General features: G+C 37.6%; 2 protein-coding genes across 2 annotated transcripts; both read left to right on the forward strand.

Annotated features, from left to right (window-relative positions):
- LOC306852719 (homeobox protein Hox-B6b-like) lies at positions 1 to 1,167 on the forward strand (the record flags this gene model as incomplete). Its single annotated transcript, XM_079389785.1, has 2 exons — positions 1 to 424; positions 914 to 1,167. 2 exons carry the CDS (start codon positions 1 to 3, stop codon positions 1,165 to 1,167), a joined length of 678 nt encoding a protein of 225 aa, XP_079245911.1.
- A 1,409-nt stretch (positions 1,168 to 2,576) lies between these two features.
- LOC306852171 (homeobox protein Hox-B5b) lies at positions 2,577 to 3,839 on the forward strand (the record flags this gene model as incomplete). Its single annotated transcript, XM_079388842.1, has 2 exons — positions 2,577 to 3,159; positions 3,592 to 3,839. 2 exons carry the CDS (start codon positions 2,577 to 2,579, stop codon positions 3,837 to 3,839), a joined length of 831 nt encoding a protein of 276 aa, XP_079244968.1.
- Between the last annotated feature and the right edge of the window lie 10,001 nt (positions 3,840 to 13,840).

Consider the following 13,840-nt stretch of genomic DNA (forward strand, 5'->3'; position numbering starts at 1 on the left):
ATGAGTTCCTATTTCGTCAACTCAACTTTTCCCGTGTCTCTACCCGGAGGACAGGAGTCTTTCTTGGGTCAGATACCGCTATATTCCTCTGGATATACAGATCCTTTAAGACATTATCCAAGCGCTACGTTCGGAGCTACCAATGTCCAGGACAAGGTTTACACCTCCTCGTATTACCAGCAAGCAGCTGGGGGCGTTTTTGGGAGAAGCGGATCCACCAGTGCTTGTGACTACACAACACCCAACATTTACCGAACCGCGGACCGCTCGTGCGCAATCGGAGGTCTGGAAGACTCGCTGGTCCTAACCCAAGACCAGTGCAAGACGGACTGCACTGAACAGGGTGCAGAGAGATATTTTAACAGTGAAGACAAACCGTGTACACCGGTTTACCCGTGGATGCAAAGGATGAACTCATGTAATGGTAAGACACATTTGCGATTTCGCAGTTTTGCATGTCATAGATGTAGGGGCGCAATTTACATTACTTCCCACTATAGCCTACGACTCTATCAACACATAAAAAGAAGAGATGATATATATATAATGAAGAGGCATAGTCTGCAGTCTTTAGAAAAAGTTATACCCAGGCAAAACAAACTGCCAATGGATGCAGTAAGCTGCATCCTGAATATTGGGCTTTTTTAGCAACCCGATGCGTAAATTCTTCCACGTTTTTAGATAAAATAAACTCCACTCGGTGACGTTTATCGATGATCTTTAATAGAATTTCTTAAAACATTTCACCCTGACATGTGAATTAAATTCAGATGTCAAATATGATGTCACTGCAGTAATAATGGTCTTAATGATAATGGTGAAAAATTGTTGCAATGTTCTTTTATTATTTACGCTGGCATGTTTGTATATAGACTACTGGATGTTCATCTAGTGTGTTTGTTTTTTCTGACAGGAATGCCTGGCAGCACTGGTCGCAGGGGTCGTCAAACCTACACTCGGTTTCAGACTCTTGAACTGGAAAAGGAGTTCCACTTTAACAGATATTTGACCAGAAGACGAAGAATTGAAATATCGCACGCTCTGTGTTTGACGGAACGACAGATAAAGATATGGTTCCAGAACCGTAGAATGAAATGGAAAAAGGAGAATAAAGTGCTGAACTCTGCTAAGGTCAGCGAAGAGGAGGATGGTGGAAAGGCGGAATAAATGTTAAAAAGGAGCTCATAACGAAGCTCTAGAAACACTGTACATATCATGTAGCCTGTAGGTTTAATTAATAAGTACTGGTCTGTCCAACAAGGGAAAAAAAACTACCTAATAAGTTTTATGTTGACATAACAAAGCTTCAAGAGAAGACTTTTTTTTCATTAAAACAGGCGTCTGAATCACCTCTGTAAAGACGGTAAAAGATATATGGGAGGTGCTTTTACCACTGTTATATATTTTGCGGTATTTGGCCTATTTAAACTAATAAGACAAATGTTTTCTTGCTGTTTGAACATTCTAATGCTTATCATTTGAAAGAAAACATAAGTCCAAAGTTAAAAACTTTGGGATTAAAGGTTTTACAATGAATATGTAGCTAGTTCAGTCCGTTGTGTGCTAAAAAGAAGAAAATGGGACATTTTGATGCTTAATTTATTGGGTCGTCACTTTTGTGTGTGTATGTGAATGCACTAAGAATAATACGTTATCATACTTTGTTAGCAATGTCATTTTGTCAATAAAATGATTGTTTAACAAATAATGTGGTTTATTTTTCTTTGTGTACATGGACATCTGATATACTGAGCCAGAGACATTATATTATCAGCCTTATGCGTTGGTATAAGGCACTCTTCAAGACATAAAATATTTGATCTGATAGACATCTGCTATAGCCTATCATATAAATATATATATATTAATTTCCATCTCTTAAGTGCTCTGTGAAGCTAGCTGTGCTGGTAAAACGGGCCAGTTTGATAGTATAAGAATCTCGCCAGTTGTAGCCCTCTTCTTTTCTTTTGTAAATCTAAATCTGGGGTTGGCGTTTAAAACTAGGTTGACTAACCTATGTCAAGTAAAACACATATTCACATCACTGAATGACAGCATAAAGTCGCTGAAACACCCAAGATTGCTTTGAGTCTTAATAATTTTTCAAACGACGTGAAATATTTTTCATTTACACTTTGCCTTAATTTATCGTAAATTTGTTTGCATATACAACCTAGTTCTATACAGAAAAAAGCAGTGTTACAAATTTATGCAGTAAAAAGGCTTCACGAAATGGGCAGGTGTTTGGTCATTTTACAGTTCTCCCAGTAGGTGACGCCCTCCGCTAACGTGGGATGTGGCGCGCGATGGGGAGGCACCATTGAGTTGAATCTAACGATCATCATTTCGTCATCATTTGTAACCATAGAGCATGAATTACCTCTTGAAGTCATCAGAGAGAATTTACGACTGGTCAACAAAGGCACGTGATGCCCTAACGCTCTCCCATATTTGGCCGCATACATGGCAAAAACGAAGTACAGTGCATTGCTATAATTCATTATTACATCATAAATTGTGCGGCGCTGGATTTTAACGACCAAGATCTACAAATCAAGACATTTTAAAACATCCAAATGAGCTCTTATTTTCTAAACTCGTTCTCAGGGCGCTATCCAAATGGGTCTGACTATCAGTTACTAAATTATGGTACTAACGGCGCTATGAACGCTTCTTACAGGGACTCCACCAGCATGCATTCCGGGTCTTTCGGTTACAACTACAATGGAATAGACCTTAGTGTAAATCGTCCCAACAATGGCCATTTCGGAGCAGTTGGAGATGATTCTCGCGCTTTCCAAAATCCGGGTCAGGAGACCCGGTACAGACAGTCGAGCTGCTCGCTCTCGTCTCCAGATCCCCTGTCTTGTGCCACCAGCGAGTCTCTGGAATTGAAGGGTTCCTCTCCTCCATCTGATCAGAGCACACCAACCGGCAACAACAGACTCACCAACAGCAACAATCTCACCAGCAGCAACAGCACACATTTTGCGGACACAGACGAGACCAATGTCTCGTCCGAGACCGAGGAAGGAGCACAGACCACCACCACCACACGTACGCAGAAGCAAGAATCTGTGGCGAGCTCGACTACAACACCTAACGACGGTCAAACTCCACAGATATTCCCATGGATGAGGAAGCTGCACATTAGCCATGGTATACACATCTCTATTGTGTCTTATTTAGACATGATAAAGTGAAATTATTTTGATGTTAACAGTTCATGAAGTAAGTTTAGGTTATGCGTGGTTTGAATGCACGTTTTACTCTTCAGATTTTCATAATTGTTTAGTAGCCTGCTAATGTTTGTCTAACAAAAACAGTAATGCTTAGACGGACCATTACTTTCACCTAAGTATAGGTTAAATTGAGAATAAGCACTCTCTGGGAGGTGACTGCATGTAGAATTATTGTGCAGCAGTAAAGCCATAAAATGCAATGGTAGCCTATCAAACTGCACGTCGCCTTGAATATAGTCTAGAATCAGCCAGCAGTCCTACATCTAAAATGTGACGGACATTTAAGTCCATTTCCGTTTGATGGCTTGGTGATGTTTGCTTATTATCTCTTTGCCCTTGCTTATGCCAGATATGACTGGACCAGATGGAAAACGGGCTCGAACAGCTTACACTCGCTACCAGACGCTCGAGCTGGAGAAAGAGTTCCATTTCAATAGATATCTCACGCGCAGGAGGAGAATAGAGATAGCGCACGCTCTCTGCCTCTCAGAGAGGCAAATTAAAATCTGGTTCCAAAATCGCAGGATGAAATGGAAGAAGGACAATAAACTGAAAAGTATGAGTCTCGCCACGGCTGGGAGCGCATTTCAAAATTGATCAAATCACGTCACAATAATTGGAAAATTCGACTACTGTTACAGCGCTGCACCTTTCAGCTTGTTGATATCACCTGACGACGTGTGGTTCCCCCGTGCAACTCAAAATTGTCAGCTTTTGAATATTGTTATCACATATGCTAAAGTAGTTACAATCGCCATAAAATGAGTGTGAATGTCAAGTGTGTCAAGTTTATACATTCGTGGAGGAAAGCATGTTCCATGTGAGCTATTCGTGCAACGTATTCTAGACCTGTTACAAGAAGTATGTACAGTACAACTCGCACTACCTAACTATCCTAAGTGATAGTGTAAAAAAAAAAGAGAAACGAAACTTTTGTTGTATCCTTGAACTTGTATTGAAACGTCATGTATTATTCACGCAACATGCTATATTCTTGTTATGTGCCGGGCTTTTTTGATTTCTCGTAGATGGTTTCTTCTGCGAGAAAAATAATCTTTTCGCACTTACATTTGTGTACTTAGGCTGCAGCACAAGATTACTTTGGGCTCGTAAGATGTCCTTTGAAGAATGTCTTTATACAGTAGTGACCAATATGTTATTTGTAGTGCACAACGTGAGTTATGGACGTTCTGTGTTAAAAGTTGGAGAAAAATGCTTTGTCATTGACATGTTGATGGTATCTCTGCCATTTTTTTGTATTTGTGTCTAAACTGAAAATGAGTTGATCCAAAAAGAAAAATAAACTTTTCTCCCAGTCATACATGAAAGTCTCTGTTTGTCTGTAGGCCTGTTTGGTTAGTGATCGGCAATTGTTCTCATTTTACCCACCAGTATTTTACACTTCAAATAAATATTTTGCTCTTAAATGAAAGCTATTGGTGTTCATGTGTTCTATTGCATATGACTAATAAAACAAATAATAGTCCATTCAATTTTTGCTGCGTTCTGCGAGGACATTTTGGATCTCGGTATGGCTTATATGGCAATATTCAAACTCAGCTCTTGTGTGTCACATCACAACAATAACTCAACCCCTCAACTTACCTCGCAGTGCTCAAAGTGGATGAACAAAACGATATCTTTACAGGCTATTTTAACAATCAGCATTATTTGTATCAAACAACATACAAATCATCAACCCCGACTATTTTCTTCTGAAGTCCAGTCCATAACACCAACATGTCGCTCTTGGTAGCTCTAAAAAAGTCACGTGAGGTCCATAAAGTTAGTTTTATGGTTTTAGGGGGGTTGACAATGTGCTACATAATTCACATTCTTGAATGTAACTGACTGTTTTACTGCTTCAGCGGGATTCTAAAGGTTGTGGGCAGCATGCGGAGTCTTCTCAAACTGGACAGTCGTAATATCCCATGCTGACTTGGCTGTCAACAATCATTTCAATAATATTTTTGCTGGATGTGAAACGATAAGAAGTCTTCTCTGTAGTTCTCAAGTAAGTTTCTTCCTTGGCTACAGATGGTCATTTAATTAATTGTTTTCAAAAGAGGATCACGCATTTTAGCCAATGTACAATTTCGTTCAAAGATTTACAAGTGTTAGACATCGCCGACTTGTTAGATTTACGTAAGCCTGTTATTCAATGATAAAAATACATTTGTAAACTTCGATGGATTTTGACTCGGTTAAAAATGAAAACAACAAAAAAACGTTGTGTTGCTGCATATTTTTTAACCAATATGTGCATGATTGGACCGGTTGAATTTTGTATTTGCTAAGCTTTTTTTGTTTGTTTGTTTGTTTGTTTTTTGCCTGGATTATGGAATATATGTCCTTATACTTTCATGAATACCGGCAGAAATGGATTTAAAAATTCTGTTAGTTTTACAACATTCAAAATATTCTTCACAGATGTCCAAAAATTAAGAATAGGCCTAGTATCATTTTTCTCTGATAATACAGGCAGAGAGGTGTCACATGTAGATTGTGTTGGTACTCCAGCGGGATTCCGTGGTAAATTGTGTAATGTATCAATCAAATTCAATCTGAAAAATTAGGCTACAGATCATTTTTGTTCTACCCAGTTTGGTGTGTTTGCCTATTATTGTATGTCTGGACCTGTCTGGATAAGTCTAACAGTTTGGAGATAAGAGAATTTGATTTGTATTTAAAAAAAAGAAGATAGGGTGGATGTAAGGATGTAACTACAATTTGCTCGTGATAGAAACGGTTCCTCGATTCATAACTATTAAAGTCACATTTTACCCCTATAATGTGTTTTGCATATTGATAGGGGTAATCTGGGCGCTGTTCTCATCAATTATTCATTGGGAAGGGATCACTCCGAGGTCAGGAGACGAGAGTGGCACACATGCCTTCCCAGAGAAGCACAGGGTGCATGCCAATCCGACGAGCTGGTAAACCTACGCAGTTCTGGAATACATTTTCGATCAACAGTCAGTACTGTCTAATTCTCCTAAAGGCATTTTTGTACCCTACTGCGACATCTTTGGGAGAGACAGACTTTGTTGGAAGATTTGTACGAGCAAGTAAATTGATTAGTCGAGGCAACGCTAAAAAGATTAGATTATTTTAAAAGTTCTGCTATTATGAATACCATTTTGCTTGAATCATAAATAAAACAATGTCTGTGAACGGCTAATTTTGTTGCTAGTAAGATGGATGCAATGTTGCTTCATCACCAGCAGGGCCCGCCTCACACCGAGCTCCCGGTCTGTTCTTACTCGTGCTGTGCAGCTGGACATTCGGATGCTTCAGGTTTTTCATGAAAACAAAATTCAGGGAGAAAAAGCCGCAAAATGGACAGCTTTTTCAGTGGGGCAGTTCAAAATGTTCTGTTTTCGTTTCTTGAGTTTGGTGTGTGATCCAAGTTTATAAACAATATTGTTAAAATAGCCTATTCAATAAACTACGAGGAAGGGTGTAATCATAAAATAGCCATGAGAACTAGTGAGAAAAAACCCAACAGCATGGTATAAATACTAACAGTGGAAATGTTCAAATATCAACGCTATTAGAATATTAAAACAGAAAACATACCGTGACAGTGCGTGGCATGGTGAAGAATCTGAGTTCATGCTGAGGTCACTATATATGTTCTGTGATTGCTGGCACCATTCTCAGCTTTTGTTGGCAAAACATAAATAAAAAGTCGAAAGCATTGACTGAAATCTCAGATATAAAATTCTTGTATGATGTACTATTTAAAATGCTATTTTTGTTCGAAAATAAAATATATAAATAACCATACTGCTAATTTTGCCATTTAAAAACATATTTATTTATTTGTTTATTTGAACTGAACTAAAAAGGATTCTGGGTGAATATTTAATTAGGGGTCTGTTTCAGAGGTCTGTTTGTACTCGATAGTGTGCGATCCCACGTTCAGGAAGCACTAATCGAAATGTGCAGCAGCAGGATGCCTAATGAAGTTGATAAACGATATTTCGCTTAAGGTTATCTTGAATTTTTCATCTTTAATCGATCGCTATGCGCCCAAAAGGTTGTGTGATGTGTCCAGTGAAGCTGTTGGAAGGCTAGTCCTGCAGAGACACACACGAAATGAAAGTCCGAAAGAAAAAAAGCCATATGCTCAATACGTAAAATGTTATAAATGGATTTAAAATGTGAAAGTATGTTTACTGGAGGCAAAGAAAATGTAGAGACAACGTGAAACAAGATGGGGACCACCGTTTGTGCAAAACAGTGAGGCATGTAGTAAGTTTACCTATCTCTTTACATGATTTTAGGATTTCATCCAACTACAAGCAATGAATAAGATTTGCAGGATAGCCTTTGCTTTTGTTTTTGACAGCTATTATTAATACAACAAAGATATATCTTATTGGTAGGGCATAGTTTAATAATGCACAGTTTAATAATCCAGAGCTAAAGAAGTTGGATTAGAAATATTGAAGTAAATGGGAAAGTAAATAGCAAATAACTGAAGTGGGAATGATGCACAATGATGTCTGGTGATACTGGGTGAAAATATGAAATGCTAAAGTAACAGTTGTTTTCCACGAATTCACAGTAAAAACTAACGTTTGTTTTCTTAACAAAGCTTAACAATACCGATGATGTCTGTCATCTATATATACCCTGTAGATCCGAATTTGTGTGAATAGATATTCGCAAATTCGTGTCTTGGGGAATATGTAGTTGACATAAACCCAACGTGGAATTGTGGATGCACTTTTTTGTCCCCTATCCATCCATCCATCCATCCATCCATCCATCCATCTATCTATCTATCTATCTATCTATCTATCCATCTATCCATCTATCCATCTATCCATCTTATTGGAGACATGCTTTAAAAAAAAAAAAAACATTTGATGGTCTTGAAAATTAGACACCTGATGGCGCTACATCATTCGTCATACGGTGACAAATGTTGTCCATCGACAACGTGCGAAATATAAGCTACTCCAATTCAATAATTCTGCAGGATCATTCACGTAAACGTTGTGTTCACCATTTTGTAAAACGATCGAAATTATATTTTTCCATGTTTTCAGAGGCAGACGATAAAAATGTTGAATCCCTCATAACGCATGCTCAGAAACATTTCTGAAAAAAAATATAGCCTAACAATTCAAGAATAATAAAAAACGACAATATTCTAGAGGATGTGATGTTTCTGTCGTTTGACAAAGTGTTTTGCTTTTTATATAATGTTTTTTACTTTCTTTTTATTTTTCTAGCAACAAGTGTATCCCAATAAGGCTACATGTGTCCCTTTGAGGACACGTTTTCCACGTGTCATTCATCAAACGGACAGCCTGCAGCCAATCAGAAGGAGGAACATGACAAGAAACAGGTAATTTTCACATCAGGAAATACTGTCAGATGTCAACCGGATTTTACTTTTGTTTTTAAATTATAATGCATAAAAGAGTCAGTCTATCGGTGTGGTTACTATTTTTGATGGATATAGCATGAAATTAAATAGCCTGAATTAAATTAATTAAATAGCCTTCTTTATTTCACTCTTTCGTTGATACAAAAGGTATAGCTAAATTACGACGAATAGTAAAGAAGTGGATGAAATAAGTGAAAAGATACTGGTTCCGCATCCCTTATTTGCCATATCACGTGATTCATTAAATAATTAATGAAGAAGCTGCAGAGCAGAAAGGCAACGCAGCCAATTCGTCAAGACTGGCTTTTCGCCGAGCTAACTTGTTTGAGTTTGGGAGAAATTTCTTGAGGCTTTTCCTTCGCAAGACGCTATCCTCAGAGGGAGAATGTAGGAGCAACCGCGCAGCATAAGCACCACACATTGTGAGTAAGCTTATCTTTAGATCTAAACCTTGTGGATACTATACTGTAGTTGCTGGGAACGGTCTTGTCTCCAGACTCGAAGAAAACATATAAAGGCCAAAACTGAGATGCGTATTATTTTTTTCACTGCTCTATTATGAATAAAAATTAATCAGTTGTATAAAACACTAATTATTCAGCCTGTTATTACAACTAGATTACAAATGTAGCCTATACGGAACTCGTGTCCCTCTATTTGTTCACTGCGAAAAAAGTTGCAGAATAAATTGTTTTGTGACATTTTCTTTACGTTTATTATATGTACAACAGACTACGCCCATATAAATAATTAGTCCATCTAGATGATTAATACAATGACATTGCCGTTACATTAAATTATAATGTTGTAGGCAATAGGCTATATCACTGCGTCAAGGACTGGTAATATGGTCAAATGTTTAAGTTTGGATTCTTAGATGGGCCTGGTGGTGATTATACCCAGTTTAGGCCGTCTATGACGAACCCTGCTACAGTGACATGAGCAAAGTAATGGAACACTAGAGATCAACTTGAGAGATCAAAGGCTCCTGGACCTTTGGGGAATTGATCGCAGGACCGTCCCAAGACAGCGGCACTCTCTCATCTTCAACATCACTAATTACAATATCATGCACGAATAATTCGAAACAGATGTCCCCTTTACAAGCGTTTAAAACTGTTTTATGGTAAAGATGTTAGCTGACATATTAAGGCACCTAAAATATTTTATGGTTCTTTGTGAATTTGGTTGCAAAGCTAGCCTACCTTCCAACCAGTTTCAGGACTCATTGTCTTTCTGCAGAGAAAACGTCTCAGTTGTCATAAATATAGTCTAGTCTCTCTCTTTCTCTTGTATATGTAAACTATATGTTGTAGCCTAATAAAAAAAAACATATAGCCTATAGCAGCATCTGTATTATAGCCTACACATCCAATTTACACAAAACAGTATCAACTTATTTAATTGAAAAGAGCACACATCCTGTCATTCTTGGTTTGTGGTAAACGCTCTTGATCGTTTGTAGCACGTCAATACCGCTTCAGAGCAACATCCTGATCTTGCTTAATTTTTGTTTGTTTCGCAGTTCAATTTATATCGATTGCTAACTCCAAGAGAGATCCTTCTTTGCCTCCATCAGCTTTTACATTCAAGAGATCTGTAATCCTTTACCAGAAGAGGAAGTTTTCCTTTCAGCAGTCTGATATCGTTGGTTTAAAAAGAATATGCATTGCCTAATATAGTGTAGTTTTGTTTCGTTATGACGTGTTCTTGTTTTTACTAAAGTGTGTCTGATTAGTGTTGGGTCATATTATCTAATTGCACCGAGATCTTCTGCAGTTTTTACCCGTAAATTTGATTCACTCGATCCTTTGGCTTGTATCACTTATAGGTAAGCTTATTTTGCGCTTTTATCGTTAAATCATGGAGAAGTAAATATTTTGATTTATATTCTACATATAAAGAAGACATAACACAGTATACTTCGGAGTAGAGCTGAAAATATACAATGATCAGTGGCTGTCATTAGCATTTATTATAGTTTATTCATCATTATTTTATTTTAAAATATTGTTGATTAGAGTGAATTAGCCTGTGCGCTTACAGAAAATATATTTATTAGTAAATGTTCCTCTGATTTGTGACTTGATTCCAGGCTGCTGAAGAATAAGCTCACAGTTTGTGAATGGAGGAGGATCTGTCTGGGTGATTAATCGCTCTACTTTGGCTAAGGTTCAAGACGAGTTCACTGGGCTTTGTGCGTTTTTCTGTACCACTGCACACTCCCCTTCCCATAGTTTTTTCCAACTAGTCTCTTTCTTATTTATTTTAGTTTTTATCATCCCAGTTACAATTAAAAAATACAGTGTAATGCCGTTTATAATTTCAAAAACCCACAATTTTCTTAATTGAAATGCTTTAGCTTTTATTTTCCATTGACGAAAATATCAGTTTATATTCTTTAAATGATTTTAAATGGGGATCTTGCTGTACAATCGGGAAAAAATAATAATAATTCAAGAGCATTGTTGTTTTGCCCTGATTCGTGATTAACTTTTCTTCACCAAAAGTAGTTTTTTTTTCTAGATGAATGAAGTCTTCCCGTTTTTAATGGCTCTTTTAATTTTAATACATAGGCTAAATGTGTAGAATTATTTCGACACCCTGAATTCAATTTGTTTTACCTTGGTGTAGCCTACCTAAAAAAATAAATAAATAAAAGGAAAATATGTTCTCAATATTTAAATTACATTTTATAAGTTTTCTCATGAATAGTTTGATATTTTTGAATAGTCCATGTATTTACATTTTGTCATATTTCTATGGCCGAATATCAGCTAAAATTGTTTAAAATACATTTTTATATCGCATTTAGCTTCTTTTTGTTCACTGGATAGCCTAATTTTAAATAATATTATGCAGCTTATAGGCTATGTCATGAAGAAGAAGCCTTTTTTGTCAGTAGCACAGTAAGATCTAGTTTCTGGCAGTGCGTACTCCGCTATTCATATCTTTTTTCCTTTTAGTTGCGATGATGGATTCATGTTCTCTGACTCACACCGTGTTGCTCTGACCCTGCAGGTCATCTTCCAGCGGGCCTCCAGAACCATACTGTCACATGACACGAGAGGCCAGAGTTTTGCTAAACCCCCAGAAAGGACCGACATAACTGATGAAAGCCGTCCAGTAAATGCAGATAACGAACAACAACAAGAACGTGTCTGACAACTTCGCGGATTTATTTGTAACAAAGTCGTTATGCGTTTGAACATAATGACAAAATTCGTCATCCCAAACATTTTGGGTCAGCGACCGCAAAAGACCAACTTGCACAGTGAAATGGAATAATGAACGAGAAAAAAGGGGACGTTAAAACAAGGGGGGAAATGTACATCATCCTCAGTCAAGACTGTAACTCATCAGTGCTTCTTCCTGCAAACTACCGGAGATAACTGAAAGAATCAAAAAGTTTACTGTTATAGCCTATTACCAACCCATATTTTCTTGGTTGACAGAATTCAAGCAAACGCCACAAAGAGGAGCGCGGCTTCATGGTGAGTAACAGTTTAGAAATCCAAATTAAATTATTTACCAGCAACATAAATAACTATACAAAATTATCATTTTGGCATAATAAATGTTAGCTAAAATCATATAAATGTGTAAAATATGTATTAGTATAAATATTGTTGATGCAAATTTTATCCTAATGTAAAAATTTCATATGCTCTTCAACAGCGCAGGAGCGACAAGAACCCCCCGCTGGGTGGGATTCATTGCCTCAAAAAGAGCACGTACTGCTTTATACAAGTGACCAGCCAGAGCCTGAGAAGTTCCACTTCAGCCTGCATTTGTGCAGGCGGAGACCTGTGGAAATGGCCAGTTTACTCAGACTTACTGAGAAGAAAATAAAAATCTGGTTTCAGAATTGGAGGATGAGACAAAAAAGCTGGACCATCTGATCAACAACCCACTACCACCGTCTTGAGTGAAGCCTCAAGAGATTTATTTATGCATAGCATCTACAGTGCCTCAGGTGAAACGTCCTTCCGCAAATATGACAAGAGAAGTAGGCTATACGTGGGTATGCTTATCCAGTATGCATTAATGGCATTCTCTGTCTCTTCTGGACAATTTACATAAAACTATTCTGTCATGTTCCCTAGAGCGCCAATAATAAAGTCCCCATTTAAATGATTGAATGTCACTTTCATGTAATATTTCCAAAAATGGTAAATAAGGATTATAGTAGCTAATGCAGCCTACTTGATTGATTTAATAACGTTACTCTGAGTAAATCAGTCAAATTATTGTGTGAAAATGAATAGTTCCATGAATTTGACATTTTTCGTGCAAGCTATTTATTGCTTCTCGCGATGTTAATTTGAAATAATCCAACCAATTTATCTCTGACAATTTACAACTCTTATTAATAATTTGCTGTATTCGAATGGAGTATGTGACTTGTATTAAAAATTATGGTTTTAGGTTTATCTAAAAAGTCGAACTAGCCTTGTATCTTTAGGAATCAAAAACACGTTTTCTAAGTTCCTCGGAGCAAAATATTATAGCGTCACATAACTTTAGCCTATTTCAATGGCAGATTATATCTTAAGAACTATCTTAAAAAGCAGGGTGGCCCACTCTATCTTGAGAGAGAGAGATAGGCTAACACCAATCTCAGTATGGGCCATTGATGTATGTGGGGGGGGGGGGGGGGGGGGGGGGGGGGGGTATTCATTCCAGTTAAATTCAGAGCTTAGATTTGAAAATAGCACAAGAAACTATATATATATATAAAAATTGAAGGCTGACCAGTCTATTTTAAGTCAATGGTGAAAGTTGTTGTGTAGCCTATAACGAATTTGTAGGGCCTGTTTATTTATAGCTTGCTACATCTCCAGTTGTCCTCGCCGTCACGAATAGGCTACAATATAAATTTGCTGTAACTGCGGCGCTCGCTTTATTTCACATTAGACCTACATTGTGAGTTTATCAGATTGATGGGTGGATTCGATTGATGTGTTTGTCATGTAAATACGAATCGTTTGATGGACACCTGCAACGCCCAGAGTCCTACCGCAGGTCGCACACTATTGGTGCAAAATTAGTCACATGATGTGTCACTTAACTGATATGAGCTCGGATAGAACTTTGTGGGATTTGACATACTGCTTAGAGGTTGTAGGGGCACTGGGACCACACATCAGCCTATATTGACCCTGCTTAATCAATTTTGCTTGGGCAGTCAACA

Source organism: Barbus barbus, assembly GCF_936440315.1.
Source record: "Barbus barbus genome assembly, chromosome: 32".
NCBI lineage: Eukaryota > Metazoa > Chordata > Actinopteri > Cypriniformes > Cyprinidae > Barbus > Barbus barbus.